The following is a 23,267-nucleotide window of genomic DNA, read 5'->3' as shown; positions in this document are numbered from 1 at the left end:
CGGATAGGCCTGAAAATTCTGGGTGAGCAGGCCCATAATACTCTAGATTCCAACGAGTTCTTTAAGGCCCTATCTACACTGTATTCAAGGTGTTTTGGGCATATTCTTTGGCTCAAAAAGACTGTGTTTCCAGGCAAAGAGTTGATTGTTTTGTGCTCTGATTTCTAACATTGAAGGAGTTGTAAAACAGGTCAAAATTTCAGCTAGAAGGGCAGACTCTGGGTTTAAAATATCAGTCCAAAAACTTAGTTGAATGAGGACCTCTGTGGCACTTTTTTAAGGGAGGAGATAAGTTGAATCTCTTGTGTATTTAATGTTGTAAGAAATTTCTCTAGAAGCAAAATAAATCCTCCTTAAAGACTAAATGTAAAGGTAGCTAAAATGTGCTTTATTTAAATTACATTCAAGTTATATATCAGACTTCTAATTTGGGACCATGGGAATGAAAATCATGCAAAAATCTTGAAACCTGTGAAGCCTCCTTAAAGACTAAATGTAAAGGTAGCTAAAATGTGTTTTATTTAAATTACATTCAAATTATATATCAGACTTCTAATTTGGGACCATGGGAATGAAAATCATGCAAAAATCTTGAAACCTGTGAAGGCTACCAGTATACCCAAAATTTTCTACATGGTATCAAAGCGTTTCAAGCTCTAGGTTAGAGAAAGGAGCCTTTAGATCTGTGGAATTTTTTGCTGATAGAAGAGAACAGCCAGCCTAAAACCATCTTTTGAAACCCAAAGGACTGCTGGTTGAGAGAAAGGGAGGTTGCCTAGTGACAGATCTGTGATAGATCTGAAATTTTGTGTTGGTTGTTGTAGGTTTTAACCCTGCACAAAAATTACCTAAAAACAAATTCTTAAAACAGAAAAAATATATAATGGCGAGAACATAAAACAAATATTCACAGAGATTTTTCTCTAGATCCAAAAATCGGGACTACCAAATTGATTTTTCATTATATTCCTTTGGTTGTTGTAGGTTTTAACCCTGCACAAAAATTACCTGAAAACAAATTCTTAAAACAGAAAAAATATATAATGGCGAGAACATAAAACAAATATTCACAGAGATTTTTCTCTAGATCCAAAAATCGGGACTACCAAATTGATTTTTCATTATATTCCTTTCAATGTTACAATACATACATATACATGTTGAAGCATTCATAAACCCCAATCCATTAATCATGGATTAGAACATAACCATAGATCCCTTGACCGGATCTACAAATTACCATGGGCAGAAAACCAGAAGGTCCAAAACCATATGCAAAACCCATGCACAAAACCATGGGTACGTCTGCCCACTATCTTTGGGTCTGGTCCCCATCCTTGGGTCCGCCCAACTATTATTGGGTTCACATAAACAACAACAAAAAATCTCGAGGTGTTGCCCTGGACCCTATGCAGAGGGGCTACTGCCCCCCTGCAAACACCCCAACAAGGGGGGCTGCCGCCCCCTATGACCCCCGCACTATGTGTTTCTAGTCATGGAAAGAATATAACACACACCCAATAATTGAGGATCATGGCGACTGGTATAAAGGGTGGAGGACAGACTGGTAGGGGCAGAAAATTTTGCTCTTGGAAGGAGAGGATGAAACTTTTGTTTGAGGTATTGGACATTGTGGAGAAAGTCGTGCAACCTCATACAGATCATCTTTAGTTGATTGAGTTCAACAAGAAGAATGTAAAAGCAAAGAGAATCATTCTCGATGCCATCGGAGACCACCTATTTCCTTCTGTGATCAGGATGAGATTTGCCTACGAGATGTGGGAGTATCTTATCACATTACATTAAAGTTCCAATGGGAATAGTGAAATGGTGTTGAGGCAAAACCTAAGAAGCAAAAAGATGACCAAGACCGACAGTATGACCTCATATCTCACCAAGATCTCACAAGGGAAGGATCAAGATTACTAAGGCTATTCCTAAAGACCACTTGGTCAATATTGCACTAGATGGTTTCTCAGAGAAGTGGGATAGATTCATACATGGCATTGTGGTCGGAGAGCACTTTCAAGACTGCAGGAGGCTGTGGGATGATTTCATCTAGGAGGAGACCAAGACGAGTATAAAGAAGAGCAACCAGAGGCACTTTCAAGACTGGAGGAGGCTGTGGGATGATTTCATCTAGGAGGAGACCAAGATGAGTGTAAAGAAGAGCAACCAGAGTGGTGTGGCAGGTGATGAGGAGAATAAGAAGCAAGGGTTCACGAGTGGGGCCAAGCAACAGAAGGGAGAAGAGAAGTCTGAGAAGGACATGAGCAAAGTGAAATGCTTTACTTGTGGCAAGATGGGTCACTATGCATCCAAGTGTCCCGAGAAAAAGGAAAGAAGAAGGATGTGGAAACATTAGTCGAGGTGGGGGAGTTCGCCTCTAGGTTTGATACAGAGTTTGCATTGATGGTGAGCTTAGCCACTAGTGTTATATCCACGAGTGTCTAGCTTAGAGACAATGGAGTATCTAGCCATATGACTGGAGTGAGGGAGCACTTTACGAGTCTTACAGAGGGTATAGACTTAGAGGTGGTGCTTGGAGATGACACTAGGGTCAAAGTGGCTGGAGTGGGGACTATATCCTTTCAGAGGGGGTCATTGCAACCTCTGGATGTGACGAAGTTCCTTTATGTACCGAGGTTGAGGAGGAACCTGATATCAGTTTCCTATATTGAGGACAAGGGATATGTTGTGTTGTTTCAGGATGGACAGGTGTTGATCTATCCCATGGGATCTAGCATAGCATCTGTTAGAGTGATTGGTGTCTGCGAGGGGAGATTTTACAGGTTCATGTTTCAACCTTCTAGGACCATGAGGTCACAAGAGTATGACCGTGTAGAACAACAGGCTCTTGGGCAGAGAAGCACGCTACAAATTTCAGGGTCCATTGGTACTCGTACACAGAGGTCAGGAGGACTATTGGCATTTGGGGTGACAGGTACACAAAGTGCAAGATATCTAAGTGCAGGATCTCAGAGTGTAGGATCTCAAAGTGCAGGAACTTTGGGTGCAGGATCAGTACAAGCCAAAGGGCATCTCCATTAAGACCACAAGTGTCAGGGAATGGAGATGAGACTCCCACACTTGTGCAGGAGACTTCTTCAAGAAGGAGAAGGTCAGAAAGGCTTTATGGTACCTTGAAGAAAGCACATAAGGCAATGAAGGAGAGTAGACCACCAAATAGATTAGGTGGTGATGTGGAGAAAGTAGTGGGTGACAGGATGGTACCAAGGGGAGAGCATATCCAATTCAGAGATAAAGATGGAGTGGTGGGAAACAACTTTCCTCGATAAGAGGGAGTGTTGAGAAAAATGGTGTGAAGGAAGTGTTTCCTATGCATTTATCCTTTTGGCCTAGGAAGACATTAATAATCGTTTTGTCTATTGACAATATGAGTTTAATGTCACAGAACTAAAGTATTTTTTATGAGATATGTACTAGGTACTTTAATTTATTAAAGTCACATGTGTATTAAAAGGACTTTATGTGTAAAGTACTAAGTTCATCTTATCTTATTAAGTGACATTTATGTTTTAAAAGTCACTTTATGAGAGAAAAAGTGCACAAGGTACATAACATTAAAAAGGTGCCTAGAAGTGTTTTAACTGAGGGGGTCAACATGAGAAAGAGGTCAAGTGGGGGACTTAATCTCTACCCTTGATCTAATGAGCTGAGATTTAATCTCAGCCATTAGATCTCTAGGGTTAGGTTTCCCTCACAAAAGAAAGACAAAAGGAAAAGAAAAAAGGATTTTCTCGTTTATTCTTCTCACAAGAACTTGAGAAGACCGTAGGAGAGCAAGGAGTTGCTCAAGAAGGCTCAGATTGCAGCAAGGAAGAACAGCATACAGCAAGAGAAGGCTCATTATCTCATGTGCATTTGAGAGAAAGAGAGATTGGGAAGGAGAGCAGAGATTTGCAGAAGGAGAAGTTATCTCACAACAAAGAATAGTCACCTTCATGCCTGCATTTACTAACAGAGAGGCCAAGCACCAAAAATTTAGGAGCATCCCAAAAATTTCGGGAGCAAAAATCTAGGAGGGTAGCCTGAAAATTTCAGGGGTGATAATCAAGGAGAAGTTAGGGTCATTTTCAGGCTGAATATAGGTTGAAGTTTATGTTGGTTATCTGACTCAGTTAGGACGAGTTTGGTGGTGATTTCGAGGCTGATATTAGGCCAAAATTTCAGGAGCAGAGAAGCCTGAAAATTCTGGGTGAGCGGGCCTAGAATACTCCAGATTCCCAGCAAGTTCTTTTAGGCCCTATCTGCACTGTATTCAAGGTGTTTTGGGTGTATTCTTCAACTCAGAAAGGTTGTGTTTCCAGGCAGAGAGTTGACTATTTTGTGGCTTGATTTCTAGCATTAAAGGAGTTGTAAAAGAGGTCAAATTTTTGGCTAGAGAAGGGCAAATTGTGGGTTTAAAATATCAGCCCAAAAACTTAGTTCAATGAGGACCTCTGTGGCACTTCTTCAACGGAAGAGATAATGATAAAATTGGCAACTAGGGCCAAATTCCACTTGGAACAGTGCATTTGATGAAGATGATTATTGCATTGAATTCCTCTTTTCGAGAGGACAAAAATCGACCTAAAGATCATCAAATTTGGATAAGCAGAAATGTGTTTTTCAATTTATACCCTCACATGTGCAAATTGTCAAGGTGGCCCACATCATCATGTAGACTCATGAATGCCAAGAGACATGCCACTTCACCCTCAATGATTTATATAAATAAAAGAGACCTCCAACCTCATTTGGCACTTCACTCACTCACACAATAATCTCTCTCCTTCTCTAATTGGTTCGTACAACTTATTGGGCATATTTGTTCCTCACAAGTGTGGCAGCAGAAAGATAAATTGCAGGACGAATTACAGGGCTGAAATTTCAGAGACAGTTGCATGTTTTACCAGCATTGACCAGGGGTCGTTTGGCCTCCTTTGACTGTGGTTTTTGTGCCAGAATTTCATTTTTTTGCAAGCCGCATCTATTGGCACAGGAACCGCAGCATTTTGTTGACTTTGACTACAGTCCAATTGCAGAGTTGAACACAGAGTTTGACCACTGTTTTCATGTCTGTTTTGGGCTGTCTTTGACCACTTTTGAAGGTCGAGTTTGACTGGGTATGAATGAGCTGCATTGAGGCCAGTTTGCTGCTACTTTAACTTGCCATTGACTTTCTGGTTATGGCAGATTTTGACTGTTGTGGACTGCAGATTTGACAGGGTTGTTTTGACGTCAATTTGGCAAGTTAATTTTGACTTTTGTACTCTCTCTCTGCTGAACATTTTGATATAATAATAAGAAGAATTGATCAAAGGGTTTTCCCCCATCTTGGGGTTTTTCCCTAGCATTCACCAAATCTTGTGTCCTCTTGTCTTGGCTTGTCTTCTGCATTTATGTTTGATGTTCTTTCACCAGTTACTGTCATGTGATAATGGTTAATGTGATGCTAATGGTTTAATGGAATTAATAATGGGCTAATGGATCAATGAAGTAACTGACCCCAGCAAAGAACATGTTAACTCAAAAATTAGCATGCAATCAGAGCTAGGTGAGGTCAAGCCCAAGCAAGAGGAGGAATGCAATCATTAAGAGATGTTGTCAAAATTCCCTGAAGACAAGATAAAGCAGTGGATTGCTAATGCATTTGAAGTGTCTTGTTACAAGCCCTAGAAAACATGATAGGTCTCGAAAAATAATGCAAGTCTGGGTATATGCAAGAGTTGGGCTAAATAGCTCATGAAGGCCATTAATCAAATCTAAAGATGCTAAAGTCCTCCTTTAACAGCTAAGCTACCTATCATGATAAGAAGTCTATGAAGAGGTTTTTTTTAAGAATGTGTTGATCTGACGCACTCTTCTGTGAATTAATTTCTAAGGTATTGTGTCCTTGTGTAGCAGCGAATCTACTATGGAAGATTGGAATTTTTTTTCTCTTGTTTTCTGTTTAGGTCACTCGCTGAAGGAGCAGACTGTCTGAGGCTACTCGGCCTCAGCCAAGGTCATCTATGGCACAATTTTGTCTTTTTTGTTGGGCTTAGGGTTGTGTTGGTTGTGGGATTTGAACCTTTGATTGACCACCAATGGAGGATTCTCGGCCCTGTGGTAGGGCAGTAATCTAGGCAGAGTATTCGCACTATTTTATGGTTTATGGCATGCATAAAGGTTGCAAACACTTGAGACTAGTGCGGCTCCTTTTGACAAGACTTTGGCCCTCTAGGAGGCCTGTGGTAATTCAAGGCATATAAAGAACCATGGCCTAAAACTACAGTGCTATGTTACTGGATCCGCCAGGCCAAAGGGCTAGATCCGCAGATCCCCGGATCGGAGACGGATTCGGATCCGGATACGAGGAGATCCGCCCCCAACATCGCTCGGTGGGTTAAGTTGTCAGACATCAACGTCTAAAGCAGACGTCAGCGCAAACATCAGAATGAAAAAATATGCGGACGAGTTAATGGATAACCCGATAATATGTGTCAATAAATGAATTATTCAGCTAGCATCAGCGGAACTGGATAATTCAACGTCAACTAAAATGCGAATAAAAAATAAAAATAAATAAATAAATAAATAAAAATCAGAAAAGGGAATAATAAACCATTATCGGGTTAATAAATGAACTATTAACTGGTGTCAGTGAAACTAGAAAATTAAGCATCAACCAAAATGAAAAAAATCAAAAGTGCGAATAATAAATTATTTTTATTATTCTAGTTTGCCGCTAGTTACTTTTTCCTTATTATAAGCTTTAATGCATATATGGTAAGCCACCAAACATTCATTTAGATATTTTAATTAAATTTTAAATTTTTTTGAAGTGTAAAAAAGTAACTTTCATAAATTAAGTTTCACAACCATTTAATATAAATATAATAACTATGAATTAAAGTTTAAATATTTATAAATGATGTATTAATTTTAATATTATTAAATTACTAAAAAAAATTAAATATTATATAAAAATATATACATTTAAAATTTAAATATTTTTATATAATTAAATTATATTTATAAATGATACATTAATTTTGATTAAATTAATAATTTTTTCAAGAATATATATATATATATATATATATATATATAATTTAAATATTTTTATATAATCAAATTATATTTATATTTATAAATGATACATTAATTTTGATATTATTCTTATAATAATTATTTTGATAAGTACTAAAAATTATATATTTAAAAAAATGTGTTTCTATTTCTATTTTATTTTTATTTTTATATAAATTTAAATTTAATAATTATAAAATATTTTATATTTGTCGTTTCCTTGTCATATCCTGATCCTGGCTTTTCAAAAAGTTGGCGTATCTGTATCCGAATCCGAATCCTGGTAACTTAGCTACAGTGTTAAGTTCTGTGACCTTATTGGAGAGTTTTTCACTGTGTTATTCTTCAAAGTGAAAGCATTTGAAATTGACCCACAGCAGCCTTCAAACCATGTTATTAAGTTCCCTGTCTACGCTGAGGAATTTAATGTGGATCAATTCATGGCATATTTGTACATTACTTTGAAGGCTTGATTCTAACTATAAACAAGGTATTTCTGCCCTTTGTCTGAACCAATTATGGAGGACTTCTTTGCTCAAGTAGAATTGAAGGGATTTTTGCTTCTGCTGCTGTTGACAGTGCATCCTTGTTATCAGTTTGTAATTCCCATCGTTCTAAAGAGAGTTAAATTCCCTAATCATTTAAAAAAGAAATTGGCAGTTGTGTGGACTTTGATACATTGTGGTCACTGGACTATGAGGCCCTAAAAGGTGACTTCATTTACAGCTAGAAGGGTGGTATCCTATCAGTCATCTTGAGGAGGACTTGTCCTGGAATTAGAGGCACAACATTATAAAGGACAGTTCTAAGGTCCTCCATAATTTAAGGAAGCCGAGATCTTGTATGCATATGTTTGCAAGGTATGAATTGTAGCCTTAAAAAGACAATCAGTGGGCATCCTATGTCATCCATATCAGTAAAATCAAGGAACCCTATTTTGTGTATAGAAGAAGAGGCTGAGTCCTTATCATTGTTACAAGCACATATATATATATATATACACACAAGTGTTATAAGCCAGTTCCATTGAAGCCGACTTGCAAATCAATAAGGAATATATATTCATGTCTTTGAAGCCTTCATAAAAGGTGCCCTGAAGTCAATGAAAATAGAGGATGCAGTTATGAGAAGGGATGGTCTCTTTAGACATCAATTTGAAAATGATTTTTGAAGAATAGTAAAATCCCTCCATAATGTCATATTGTTGACTAAGCTGCTCATTATCTAGCAGCTGATGTGATTTTGAGAAGGTTTAGTGGTAGCCCTCCATGTGATCCTATTTTTGTCTAGCAGCTGAAGCAAAGGAAGTTCATCTAAGAAAAGTATGCAGCTCCTTTATGTTGGCACCTTTGGATAAGGATGATAGTACCCTTGAAAGTCTGGCAGATAGAAGAAGTGCAAGGCACTTTGGAGCAGACCCCTGTAGCAGCCGTATGAACGTAAAATCAGAGGTATGGTATCTCTCAAGGTACGTGTAATGCATTTATTTTTTTTATTTGTTTAAAGGGTCTTTTGATGGAGGGTTTGATTTGAATAAGAACCCTAGATGGCTCATGGAAAACCCTAGCTCACATATGAAACCCTAACCCTATTATGTTCCCTCATAAGAAACCCTTTCTTTTGATTTTTAGGGTTTGTGGATTCTAGGGTATGATTGATGAGGATGATGTTTTGAATTCCATCCTCCATTAGTGTATGAAAACCCTATATCGTATCTCATGCTTTTATGATCACATATTGTGCTTGGTAGTGTTTGTTTATGACTATTGCAGGTGCCTCATGAAGAAAGCATTGGAAGAAGAATGTGCATGGTAGATCCTATGTCTTGGCAAGCACAATGATTAGAGGGAACTGTGAGGACCCTAATTTTGGCATCTTGATTGGGTCATTAGGCACTTTGATGCGTTGTGTTAGGATCTTATGAAGGATGGTCTTATGAATATGAATGCATGGATGCAAAGGACCCCTCCTCATCATGGATTGGGTGATTTAATGCGTTGGTTACAGTCGTCTAGCAATGAAGGATAATGCAGTTGTTTTGGTACAACCTCATGGGAGGATTTCTTCACTTTGGTTGAAGAAGGACCATGATGATTCTTCAACGTATACTCTCTGATCTAATGCAATCTTCCTAGAAGTTTGTTGTTGCAGTTGCCTCAAGGAAAGTCTCATCCCTTGCATGAGAAGCTCATGATTGAAAGCTAGATGATCACGTGAAGCAAGGCTTCAAAGGGAGCTATAGAATCCCTGGCAGTATGACCTGATGACTCTTCTTGCCCGATGTTTATTGATGAAGGAAAATCATGGCAGTTGATTATGATTGTGATGACTTTGATGATGCCTTGATATATCCCTATTACTTGAGAGGTTGCATGGAAGCTGCATGATTATGATTGATGACTTTGGCACATGGACCTAAGGGTCTGTAGCAAGAAAAGGGACAGGTTACAGGTGGCTCGATGATTATGTTTTGGCAAGGTCACTTTCTCTATATTTAGAGGGAGTTATGGACAAGCCATGTTGATTGGATTGTAAAGATACAACTATTGATGATGTATGCTTGATGAACCTCTTGTTTATCAATGTAAGAGGAAGTTTACTTTTAAAGTCAAGATGGAAGACCTAGCCTTAATGCACTATTCCTTGCACATAAAGGTTCGATCAGATAGAGAAGTTTTTGGTTTACATATGTATATCTTATGGGATCCCTGGTGTTCTTGATAAACACCCTATCAATGATATGCCTCGCTATGAAGACTCTGAGTCGATCTATGGATGAGCCTCATATATTGGATAACTGCTTATTGAGATATCTATGTGATTCTATTATCTATAATCTGAGGTACACTGCTAGAATCTAAGATTCCATGAATATTTTGATGTTGCAAGTGTGATGGATGGAAATAACACATCTAGTGCTATCTCTTGATTCGGTTGCTCTGGAAGCACTATTGAGGCTGAATGTATATAGCAACAAGTATGTCTTATTATGAAGCCATTTTGTTGAGGAAGCTCTTCAGTGAGCCATTTGAGCACGTGTTAGTAACCACCGCTGTGTATTGCGATATTCTTGAGTGGGATTCATTTTTTAGAGAATCCATGTTCCACAACAGCTCCAAGCATTGGGTACCGCTTTATTTTGATATGGTACAATGGAGAGCTACCCAGCTCCATCATTGTGTGTTGGATGCACAGATTATTGTCATCCTTACATAGACTCTTGGTAAGGTCAAAATTATCTTTCTTCAGAGAGAGGCCGGGAGACGTGGATAGACCCTACTAGGAGGGTCTCGGTTGAACATTGAGCTCTGGGATGGTTGACATGTCAATGGGACGTGATTCTTCCTTTCCCCGCGTGTAACTTGTAAGATCCTTCCTCCGATTGTTGGTTGGCATGCATGTAGGACGCAGTTCATCCTTTCCCTACTCTCGTTGGTTTGCATGCGCGTAGGATGTGGTCTATCCTTTCCTTACGTGTGGTTGTGAGCAGGATGTGATTTATTTTTTCCCTGTTGTTGCCCCAACATCATCCTACTCATGTAGTCCGAGACACATAGGAAGTACCTCTCATCTGACCAACGAGTTGGGAAAAGTGGATAGGAACCATGACACTACAAATGGACACATCATGTACTATCGTACTCCCTATGTCTAGGATGCATGGTGTTCGACAACTTGATTTGGGACCAAGTCTGATTAGGGTTCTACCCCTGGACTGACTGTTGTCAGTGGAGAGTGGCAAGGTCTTGTGACTCACTCTCAATCAATTCTTCTTCATTATTACATCATTGTTCAGCAAAGTTGAGATGAGATGCATAGATAGTTCATGATGGCACGATGGATTGGCAGGTGGAATTCTCCCTAGCTGAGAGGGAGTGTTAAAATTGGCAACTAGAGCCAAATTCCACTTTGGAAAGCTCATTTGATGGAGATGATTATTGCATTGAATTCCTCTTTTCGAGAAGACCAAAATCGACCTAAAGATCATCAAGTTTGGATGAGCATAAATGTGCTTTTGAATTTATGCCCTCACATGTGCAAATTGTCAAGGTCAGCTACACCATCATGTAGGCTCATGAAGCCCAAGAGGCATTTTGTTGACTTTGACTATAATCCAATTGTAGGGTTGACCGCAGAATTGACCACAAAGTTTGACCAAGTTTGACCATTGTTTTCGTGTCGATTTTGGGTTGCTTTGACCACCTTTGAAGCTTGAGTTTGACTAGGTATGACCAAACTACATTGAGAACAGTTTGTTGCTACTTTAACCTGTTGTTGACTTTCTAGTTAGGGCAGATTTTGACTGTTGTTGACTACAGATTTGACAAGGTTGTTTTGACTTCGATTTGGCAAGTCAATTTTGACTTTTGTACTCTCTCTCTTTGCTGAACATTTTGATATAATAATAAGAAGAATTGATCAAAGGGTTTTCCCCATCTTAGGTTTTTTCCCTAGGATTCGCCAAATCTGGTGTCCTCTTGTCTTGGCTTGTCTTCTGCATTTATGCTTGATGTTCTTTCATCAGTTGTCATATGATAATGGTTGATGTGATTGCTAATGGATTAATGGAAATAATAATGGGATGATGGATTAATGAAGTAACTAACCCAAGCAAAGAACATGTTAACTCAAAAATTAACAGATAAGTTGAATCTCTTGTGTATTTAATGTTGTAATAAATTTCTCTAGAAGCAAAATAAAATCCTCCTTGAAGATTGGTTTTCTCCTTGTGGTTTTTTCCAGGGTCAGTTGACCAAAGCCAAGTGTGTACAACTTGTATGTGTCTGCTTGTATTTCCTTACTTGTATCAGCTGAAACTAAATGTAGAGGTAGCTAAAATGTGTTTCATTTAAATTGCATTCAAGTTATATATCAAACTTCTAATTTGGAACTGTGGAAATGAAAAACATGCAAAAATCTTAAAACATGTGAAGGCTACCAATATACCCAAAATTTTCTACATTGTCGATCAAGATTATGGTAACTTGTTTTACATGTGTCACAATTGTTGACCCAATCATGGTAATTGGATTTGTTATAACCTTTTTCTTAGAGAAACTTGTCAACATGAGAGCATATAAATAGTCATTATAAATACATCCCTAGTTAATACTATCGTCAATTCAACTAATTGTGGGAATCTACACTCAAGAATCTCCACTTCCCACTTCTCTTGACCAAGGAAGATCTCTCCTAGCTGTTGAAACATAACATATATGGTTGGAAAGCTTATTTTAATGTTGAAATTTGGTACCGGAGGACAGGTGGTTCCCTTAGGCTTTGATCTTTGGCCTAGGGAAAAGTGTCCAAAAGAATTTAATTTTTCTCCTAAAGTGACTTTATAATTTTATAAAGTTAAATCTAATTTAAAAGTGACTTTAAGTGATAAAGTTATTAAGTCTAATTTTAAAGTGACTTTTATAAAGTCAATGAAAAATTAGAAAGGAAAAGTGACTTTGGAAATAAATGACTAAGTGGGTCTTTATTAAAGTGGGGTGAATTAAAAAATAGAAAGTGAGATTTAAATGAGCATTTAATCTCAACCATTGATCTAAATCTATTTCAGCCATTGGATTTAGAGATCACCCAAAAGTCACTTGGATCACCCAAAAGTCACTTGGAGTTATATTAAAGGAGGAAAAGGTCATTCATTCTTTCATGAGCAGATTGGGAGAAGGAGAGCAAGAGAGCAAGAGAGATTTCTGAGCAGGGAGGAGAAGGAGACAGCAGCTTGGCACACATTCCAAGGCAGCAGTTGAGCAGATTTGTACAGCTGATTCAGCACATAGTGAAAGGCAGATTTTTGCACAAAAATCGAGGAGCAGTTTGCTGATTTTTCTGCACACAAAACGGAGGTCGTACAGCATTTATTGCTGTCCTGTTTGCTGTAATTTCCAGATTGCTGTGAGGCACGGGAAAGGAGATAAGTTGTAAATTTGCTTGCTGATTTTTTGCTGAATAATTCTCACTGTAAAAAGACAATTTTCAGAAATAAAGAAGAGCTCTCAAACTGGTTTTCCCCAAGAGTTGTAGGGGGTTTTTCCAGGGTCAAGTTGACCAAAAATATCAGTGTTTTAATGTGTTTTAATCGCTGTTTTTAATTGCTGATTTTTAATTCTGCAATTTCCAGCATTCTGAAAAATTTCCAGAATTTGTGTTTTCAGCAATATTTATTTTTTTCAGTCTGTTAAATGTATGGTTATGGGAATGGGCATTTAACTACATGGGAGAAATAAGGAGAAACTGAAAACCGGGGTGGGAAAACAGAAATTTTTACATGGTATCGGAGCTTGAGTGCTGAAGGGCAGTTTGGGACAGCAAAAGGAAAAATTACAGTTGCTGATTTTTCACTCAGAAAATTCCAGCAAGCTGATTTTTTCATAAACAGCAGTTTTATCTTTACTACAGCAGTGCTATTTTTCAGTTTTAGGACAGCAGGATGTCATTGGGATTGAGGGTGGAGGATAGGCTGGATGGGCATATAAATTACAGCGTTTGGAAGGAGAGAATGCAGAGTATCTTTGAGGAGGCAGAAGTCTGGGATATCATGGTGCATACCGCACAGAACCCTGTTGTTGTGCCCACTGATGTTACTCAGTTGGCTGAGTATAAAAAGAAGAACAATAAGGGTAAGAGGCTGATTCTAGACGGAATCAAAGACCATTGCATTCCTCATGTGAGAGGAAAGAGCAATGCCCATGAGATGTGGACAGCATTGTCCAATCTCTACCAGAGTACCAATGAGAACCGGAAGATGGTCCTGAAGGAGAAGCTGAAGAACATTAAGATGGGTAATGATAGTGCAGCTGGATATCTCACAAAGATTACCAATGTGAGAGATGAGTTGGCAGCGATTGGAGAGGCCATTCCATCCACTGAGTTGGTGCGTATTGCAGTGAATGGCCTCCCCCGTTCATGGTTGAACTTTGCTGATGGGGTTTGTGCACGTGAGACCCTTCCCACATGGGAGAGGTTTTGGAATGATTGCATTCAGACAGAGATCAGGAAAGGACAGCTTGGGGCAGCCAAGCCAGTTGAGCAGGATGAGGATGTAGCACTGGTGGCAGGAGGCAAGAAAGGCAAAGGGAAGAAGCAGGCTTCCACAAGCAGTGGTGGGGGCAAAGGCAAAGGTAAAGGTAAACCGGGGAACACACAGAAGGACTATTCCAAGGTGAAGTGTTGGAATTGTCAAAAGATGGGACACTATGCAGTTGTGTGTCCGGAGAAGAAGAAGAAGAAGGGAAAGAACCAGGACGTGGCAGCTTCAGCTGAGATTGAGGACTTTGCAGGTCGTTTTGACCGGGAGTTTGCGTTCACTACATGTGAGTCCTCTAGTGCAGGATCACCTGCCACACAGGTTCAGAGGGAGCATGCTTTTCCCTCGATTAGCGGAGCATCTACAGGTATTTGGTATGTGGACAGTGGGGCTTCATGTCACATGACAGGAGTCCGTGAGTACTTCTCAGAGCTTTCAGAGAGTGGTACTGATATTGAGGTAGTACTCGGTGATGACAGAGTTGTTAGAGCAGTCGGGGTGGGGACAGTGACATTTCAGAGGGAGTCCAAACCTCCCTTGAAGGTGTCAGAGGTTCTTTATGTGCCAGGGATGAGGAAGAACCTCATATCCGTCTCAGCTTTGGAGGACAGAGGATATGACGTACTGTTCAGGGGAGGACAGGTGTTGATGTATCCCAGGGACACTCCAGCTGATTCAGCTAGAGTGATAGGTGTACGCCATGCAAAGGTGTACAAGTTTGCATTTCAGCCCCTTTTGGCATTGAGCAGTAGTACCGACAGCAGAGCTAGCAGTTCTGAGCTGTGTGAGATTTGGCACCGCAGGATGGGACATATGTATCATGGAGCCTTGAGGACATTGCGGGAGATCACTACAGGTGTGCCAGATTTCAGTACTGATCACTTTGATACTTGCAGAGGTTGTGCGATGGGCAAATTTGCCAAATCCCCTTTTCCCAGCAATGACAGCAGAGCGACGGGGATACTTGATTTGATTCATTCCGATGTGAGCGGTCGGATGTCTCATGTTTCCTTGAGTGGGTATGAGTACTATGTTTTATTCATTGATGATCACTCCAGGAGGACCTGGATTTATTTCTTGAAGACCAAGAGTGAGGTCTTCAAGCGGTTTCAGGAGTTCAGAGCTCTTGTGGAGACACAGACAGGCCGAAAGATCAAGTCCTTGAGGTCGGACAATGGAGGAGAGTACACCCTTGGAGAGTTTGTTGACTATTGTGCGGAGGCAGGCATTAGGAGGGAGTTCACTGTTCCTTACAACCCCCAGCAGAACGGAGTTGCGGAGAGGAAGAACAGATCCATCATAGAGGCTGCCAAAGCTATGTTACATGATCAGGGGTTGCCATTGTTCTTGTGGGCAGAGGCCTGCAACACAGCTGTTTACTTGCAGAACAGGAGTCCGCATCGTGCCTTGGGGCACATGACTCCGGAGGAGGCTTTCTCTGGGAAGAAGCCTGATCTTGGTCATCTTCATATCTTTGGATGCATTACATACTCCTATATACCCAAGGAGAAGAGGGCCAAACTAGAGCCCACCGCAGAGAAGGGTATCTTTGTGGGCTACAGTGAGACCTCAAAGGCCTTTCGGATTTACATTCCTGCACAGAGGAGAGTTGTTGTCAGACGGGATGTGAAGTTCGAGGAGGACAGGGCCTTTAGGAGGTCACGGGAGTTAGAGTATCTGGATCAGCCAGACCCTCAGCAGCAGTTGAGTCAGTCGCAGGGATCCAGTGGGCAGGGATCAGGAGGATCTGGAGGTACATCTATGAGGATGTCAGGTCCGTCAGTGAGCAGTGGCTCATCGAGCCAGAGGGGTGGTGCTCCGGGCAGCATGCAGAGCAGTTCACTAGGGAGTCCACTGATGGACAGTTCACACGGTACCTCAGCTTCTACAGGTTCAGGGGCAAGCAGGAGGACAGCAGACAGACAGTCAGGAGTTCAAGCTACTGATGGTGATGAGGAGGAGGAGTTTCATTCTCCTATGGGAGAAGCATGCTCAGGGAAGAGGAAGCCCAAGTGGCTTCAGGACACCTTGAGAGATGCCACATCTGTTGCTGAGCCGAAGAGGCCGGTCAGAGAGAGTAGACCACCTGAGAGGTTTTGTAGTTATATGGCGATGGTTACCAGCATCCTTGACTCTGAGCCGTCTAGCTATGAGGAGGCAGCTAGCCAGCAGGTCTGGAGAGAGGCCATGCAGGAGGAGTATTCTTCTATCATGAAGAATGATGTTTGGGAGGTGGTGCCGAGGCCTGAGGGCAAATCCGTGGTTACTTCCAGATGGCTTTACAAGGTAAAGCATGCTGCAGATGGCAGCATTGAGAAATTCAAAGCGAGGTTTGTGGCTAGAGGGTTCTCCCAGGTAGAGGGAGTTGATTATGAGGAGACCTTCGCTCCCGTGGCTCGATATACTTCGATCCGCTCCATTATATCGATAGCAGCAGAGATGGGTTGGAAGATCCACCAGATGGATGTGAAGACCGCATTTCTCAATGGCTTCATACAGGAGGAGGTGTACATTGAGCAGCCACAGGGCTTTGAGGTGCATGGGAAGGAGTCCCATGTGTGCAGATTGAAGAAGGCCCTTTATGGCCTGAAGCAAGCTCCCAGAGCTTGGTACTCCAGGATAGATGCATACTTGCAGGGGATGGGTTTCACAAAGAGTGAGGCAGATCCGAACCTTTACTTTATTGTGATTGGTGAGGAGCCTCTCATTTTGGTGTTGTATGTGGATGACTTGATCATTACAGGTGCAGAGAGACTCATAGAGCACTGCAAGAGAGATCTTGCGGCGGAGTTTGAGATGAAGGACATCGGCTTGATGCATTACTTTTTGGGTTTGGAGGTGTGGCAGGAGGAGGGGCATTTCTTCCTGGGGCAGGGGAAGTATATTGTGGACATCCTTAGCAGATTCCACATGGAGGATTGTAGACCCATGTCGACACCGATGATCACCAACTGGAAGAAGCTTCATGCTTCGGATTCCGAGTTGGTGGATCCCACATTGTACAGGCAGCTGATTGGTTCCTTGATGTATTTGGTCAACACTAGACCAGATATCTGTTTTGCAGTCAACACGATGAGTCAGTTTATGTGTGAGCCTAGGAAGGTTCACTGGGTGGCTGCAAAACACATTTTGCGGTACTTGCAGGGGACAGTGGATTATGGTCTGAACTACAGGCAGGGAGATGGAGTGAGATTGGCAGGATACACTGATTCTGATTGGGCAGGTTGTGCTTCTGATAGGAAGAGCACTTCAGGGTGTTGTTTTGGGTTGGGTTCAGCAGTAGTGTCATGGTTCAGCCGGAAGCAGCAGTCAGTAGCACTGAGTTCAGCGGAAGCAAAGTATATGGCAGCTAGTCTAGCTAGTTGTGAGGCCATCTGGCTTCGCAAGATGTTGTTTGGCTTATTTGGTCAGCCGTTGAGACCTTCAGTGATTTACTGTGATAATCAGAGTTGCATTAAACTCACGGAGAATCCAGTATTTCATGACAGGTCAAAGCATATCGGGATCAGATATCATTTCATCAGAGACTATGTTCAGAAGGGAGCTGTGAAGCTTGAGTATATTTCCACTGATGAGCAGGTTGCAGATATCCTTACCAAAGCCTTACCACGGGGCAAGCATGTCTACTTCAGAGACAAGATGGGTGTGGTGAGGAACACCTTCCTCGGTAAGAGGGAGTGTTGAAATTTGGTACCGGAGGACAGGTGGTTCCCTTAGGCTTTGATCTTTGGCCTAGGGAAAAGTGTCCAAAAGAATTTAATTTTTCTCCTTAAGTGACTTTATAATTTTATAAAGTTAAATCTAATTTAAAAGTGACTTTAAGTGATAAAGTTATTAAGTCTAATTTTAAAGTGACTTTTATAAAGTCAATGAAAAATTAGAAAGGAAAAGTGACTTTGGAAATAAATGACTAAGTGGGTTTTTATTAAAGTGGGGTGAATTAAAAAATAGAAAGTGAGATTTAAATGAGCATTTAATCTCAACCATTGATCTAAATCTATTTCAGCCATTGGATTTAGAGATCACCCAAAAGTCACTTGGATCACCCAAAAGTCACTTGGAGTTATATTAAAGGAGGAAAAGGTCATTCATTCTTTCATGAGCAGATTGGGAGAAGGAGAGCAAGAAAGCAAGAGAAATTTCTGAGCAGGGAGGAGAAGGAGACAGCAGCTTGGCACACATTCCAAGGCAGCAGTTGAGCAGATTTGTACAGCTGATTCAGCACATAGTGAAAGGCAGATTTTTGCACAAAAATCGAGGAGCAGTTTGCTGATTTTTCTGCACACAAAACGAAGGTCGTACAGCATTTATTGCTGTCCTGTTTGCTGTAATTTCCAGATTGCTGTGAGGCACGGGAAAGGAGATAAGTTGTAAATTTGCTTGCTGATTTTTTGCTGAATAATTCTCACTGTAAAAAGACAATTTTCAGAAATAAAGAAGAGCTCTCAAACTGGTTTTCCCCAAGAGTTGTAGGGGGTTTTTCCAGGGTCAAGTTGACCAAAAATATCAGTGTTTTAATGTGTTTTAATGGCTGTTTTTAATTGCTGATTTTTAATTCTGCAATTTCCAACATTCTGAAAAATTTCCAGAATTTGTGTTTTCAGCAATATTTATTTTTTTCAGTCTGTTAAATGTATGGTTATGGGAATGGGCATTTAACTACATGGGAGAAATAAGGAGAAACTGAAAACCGGGGTGGGAAAACAGAAATTTTTACATTTAAGACATTTGCAACTGTATATGGCACTCCCTCTAACTCCTCACAATTGGAGAAATGACTTTTCAAATTTTCACTATACATTATGCCTATTGCACAAGCCGGTCCAGCAAATGGGCAAGTCAGCCCAGCCAATGGGCAAGTCGGCCCAATATAGACCCCGAATGCACTATAAATAGGTGCAAGAAGGAGCATTTCAAGTCATTCTCTCAAGAAAATTCAGATATTCAAACAAGCAAAAACAAGAAGGTATAAGGTTCATACCTCATGAACTAGAAGTGAAGAGGACTTGATTCGAGGAGACTTTGTGGGTTTTTGGCTTATGTTGGAAAGGTTTTTTGGCTTGTTTAGGAAGGATTTTTGGCACACTTTTGAAGATTTCAGTCCTGGTTTTGGGCTTGCTGAGGTTGATTTCTGCTAATAAGAAGGTCGAGTTAAAAGAACATTTGTTGAGGGAAGGTCGTGTTTGGGAAACCAAGGGGTTGTGTGAAGGACAAAGGAGCAACTGCTAGGAAGGCAAACTTTCTTTGACTAATATTGACTCTTGTACAAACACTGGTGCTAATAAATATGGGAGTTGGTGCTTCCTTTCAATTGTTTCTAATAAACCAGGGAGTTGGTGCTTCCTTTCAGTTGGTGCTTCCTTTCAATTGTTTCTAATAAACCAGGGAGTTGGTGCTTCCTTTCAGTTGGTGATGATAAATTTGAATGTACTCTTTTCTATATATAGAAAATAATTTTGTGGTTTTCTCCCACTTTGAGCTTCCACGTAAAAATCCATGTGCACTATATATTTATGTGCCTTGCTTTATATTTGTGGATGCATTTACAAGTTTTTGAAGTTAAAAATTCTTAATATTGATTCACCCCCCCCCAGTATTGTTGAATATTCCAACACTAACTTTTGCCATATCTCTAACCCCTTGGAGTAATGCATCAACCCGATATCCTTCATCTCAAATTTTATAGCCAAATCTTCTCCAACTTTGAGCTTCCACGTAAAAATCCATGTGCTCTGTATATTCATGTGTTTTGTTTTATCTGTGGATGCGTTTACAAGTTTTTGAAGTTAAAAATTTTTAATATTGACTCATCCCCCCTCAGTATTGCTAAATATTCCAACACTAACCTTTGCCATATCTCTAAACTCGAGAAGTAATGCATCAACCTGATGTCCTTCATCTCAAATTTTATAGCCAAATCTTCTCCCACTTTGAGCTTCCATGTAAAAATCCATGTGCTCTGTATATTTATGTGCTTTGCTTTATATTTGTGGATGCATTTACAAGTTTTCGAAGTTTAAAATTGTTAATATTGATTCACCCCACCTCAATATCACTGAATATTCCAACACTAACCTTTGTCATATCTCTAACCCCAAGAAGTAATGCATCAACCTGATGTCCATCTCAAATTATGTAGCCAAATCTGCCTTGCACCCTGTTATGAGCCTCTATACACTTGTGAGAAATAAATCATCCATGTATAGCACCAAGATAAGTGGATCCAATTTGTGAGTCTGAGCCATCTTCCCTCTATCATGTCTAAGTTCAATTGTTGTTGCATGGAGGGGGGAAGGGGGAATTTTTTTAGTCTAAGAAGTCCAAAAGAAATCTAGGCATTTTACGCACAAGGGTTTTATAAAATCTGTAGTTTTCGATTCATTAATTTTTTTCAGAGAACCATTATTATGACTCCATATCAATTTTTGTGTTATGTTGTGGAATAAATGAGATATTTTTTATTCGATTGATCAAAATTGTGAAATCCCATCCCTTGCTGTTTTTGTGAAATTCATTGAATTCTAAAATTCCTTGTCTAATTGAGTAGTTCTCTATATAAATACCCTAAATCGTTAAAACATAGATTGATGTGACGGATTAGGTTATGGATGAGTAGATTGGTAATACGTAAATCGTTTGTAATTAAAATGAGTAGACCTGTAGCGTATAGCCCACAAAAGACAAATCACATAATTTTAGACTATAGATTTCATTCTCCTTTATGAAAGAGGGCAGCGTTAAAACATCGAAGAGCAGGGACAAATCTCGCCTCAAGAAGGAACTCATTTACTTTTATAGTTGCATTCTAAGAGAACTCGAAATCGGGGTTTAAGAAAATTGAATGGCAGAATGATGGTACCAAATCTGTGAGAAGGGATGCATTTTGAAGTCAAGAAAGGATAAATGGTGAACCAAGATCGTTGAAGGCATAAAAGCCGTGAAATGGCTGAATAAAATTTGGCAATTTTGACATTTGATGCGGAATCCCTTTTCATCGTTGATAAAGATCGTGGTCGTGGGTTATAGCAATTAGCAGGGTAAAGGTCAATTGCATTTAGCCATGTGGCCGTGGACTGTAGAGTTGTCTTCGGCACAGAGGAGGAAAACCGTAGCATGGTATATAAAAACTTTGCCAGCAATTACAATTGACAGTTAAAGGGATCATATCGTGACTCGTTGGGTATTTATTGATGTTTGCAATTTTGTTCATAAACGAAATCAATATAGAGTTGTAGTTTACAGTGTGATCGCAGGTCAGACGATGCGAGGCCAGAAGATTTTCTGGGAGTGGAAGAGAACTCCTTACTCGTGCTTACGGATGCTATATCTGTAGGTATGACTTTCTTCTCAAATGGAAACTGAATACAACTTCTTGTGGTAGCAAACTGCAAAGCAGAGTACGGCCGAGTAGAGAGGGATCAATCCCAATTTTGTGTGGACAAAGACTGTAAAAAATAAAATAAGAAATTGCGGACCTATAAGTATTAAATATTAAAATCTTGCAACTGTGAGTTAGTAAGAACAAAGAAGACGCGCAAAAGAAGGTCTGCAGTGTGATAAGAAGAGTCTCTGATAAAATCAAAAATTAAAATTTACCCTACATCAACCTGCCACCGTAGCTCAAGGAAGTATTTTCGACATAATGCAACTCCTCCAATCATGTTTCTATTGTATTAGTTAAAAAAATAATAATAGTAACATAACACGTTCCTATGGGACTACAGTTTCATGATTGCAAGTGTTAGATGACAAATACAAAATGCAAAATTCAAAGAATGTACTCACCTTCCCTTCCAAAAGAATGATCTTATACAAGCAAGGTATGTCCTGAACCCTCAAACCTAACGATTCCAACGAATCAGCCTTGAGAGTGGACAGCACTGACTGAGTGAGTTCCCAAACAGTAACACTCTCTCCCGCCGACAGAAACCCCGTGTACGCAGCGGTGGCCGCGTGCTCGGCTCGCGCTATAATGTCGGCGCGAGCAATCACGTCACCGCTTCCACGCTGCCTACTGTGAGCTGCCGTAGCATTGACGTTATTGACATACGACGAAGAAGGGCTTGAAACCCCAGAGTACTGCTGTTGCTGCCGATGCTGCCATTGCCAAGGTTGAGGACTGTTAAAAGCAAACCCTGTCTGAGGAATTCCGGGATTGAAGCCATGAACTGTCTGAGTTGTTCGGGGATTGAAACCAGGAATCGTCTGAGGAAAGCTGGGGCTGCACTGTTGGTAGCCGAATCTATTATTATACGGGTCCGCCATTTTATCAAATTGTCTGCATGTGAATCACAGCAGAAGGAAGTTATACCAGCTGTTAAACCCCGCTAAAACCCCTTAGACAGACATCCCCAAGTCGCGGGAAATTAGAACATTTGTCCCCGCAGACACTTAATTTTAACTTATACCCTGTAACCAAAACTAAATAAATAGCTCAGTGTCTTATTTTCTCCCATGTGTATATATGTGATATTTTTAGGACATGATCACCGTTGATTAAAAAATAAATATGGTTTATTTTGTTTTCTTTAACCGGAATTACAAACATAGGGTTCACATTCCGGAATTTCTATTTTAATTGTTTGGGAGATGATGATATTTTTAAGCAAAAACTTATGGATATTTAATTTATTTAAATATTTTATATATAATGGTTCATTATTATTAATACATAATGAAATGGAATGGTTTTTTAGTGGATTTTTTTTCGTAAATTTTATATAATTATAAATTTAAGTCTTTTAATTTGTAAATATAAATTTAAGTTTTTTAATTTGTAAAATTCGAATATTTTGAGAGTTTTTTAAAGTTTTTGAATCTATTTATGTACTTAAAAATATATGATAATTTCATTCAAAATTATTATTGTGTAGTACAACTTAGTATGAGGATTACATTTTAAAAATATAAAATATATGATAATTTTATTCAAAATTATTATTGTGTAGTACAACTTAGTATGAGGATTACATTTTAAAAATAATAAAACAACAATTACATTGATAAACTAAAAAATACTAACAATAAAAAAAAGTCAATATGCTACATGAGGTGTAATAGTTGATATGTAACATTTAAAATAGGTTAATAATAATAAAATATTTTATTAGGATGGAGGTATTGAGGATGGCATTTAGAGCTAGGGTTTTGTTCA

The 23,267-nt window shown here is 39.7% G+C and overlaps 1 protein-coding gene across 3 annotated transcripts in view; it reads right to left on the bottom strand.

Annotated features, from left to right (window-relative positions):
• The window catches only part of LOC149173922 (protein NO VEIN-like), a 252,536-nt gene extending 229,999 nt beyond the window's left edge, over positions 1–22,537 (bottom strand). Inside the window, exon 1 of one of the 3 annotated variants that reach the window (XM_089424786.1) lies at positions 21,899–22,537. In XM_089424786.1, the coding sequence (XP_089280912.1) occupies positions 21,899–22,378 (480 nt within the window). In that variant the 5' untranslated portion in view covers positions 22,379–22,537. The remainder of the gene's footprint in view (positions 1–21,898) is intronic. The other 2 variants (XM_089424785.1, XM_089424787.1) reach the window with 2 other exon arrangements.
• Between the last annotated feature and the right edge of the window lie 730 nt (positions 22,538–23,267).

Source organism: Pinus tabuliformis, chromosome 4_2, assembly GCF_031772625.1.
Source record: "Pinus tabuliformis cultivar Carrire ecotype Pingquan chromosome 4_2, CPIR1, whole genome shotgun sequence".
NCBI lineage: Eukaryota > Viridiplantae > Streptophyta > Pinopsida > Pinales > Pinaceae > Pinus > Pinus tabuliformis.
The sequence above is the reverse complement of the archived record's forward strand: the minus strand, read 5'-3'. Positions and strand labels throughout refer to the sequence as shown.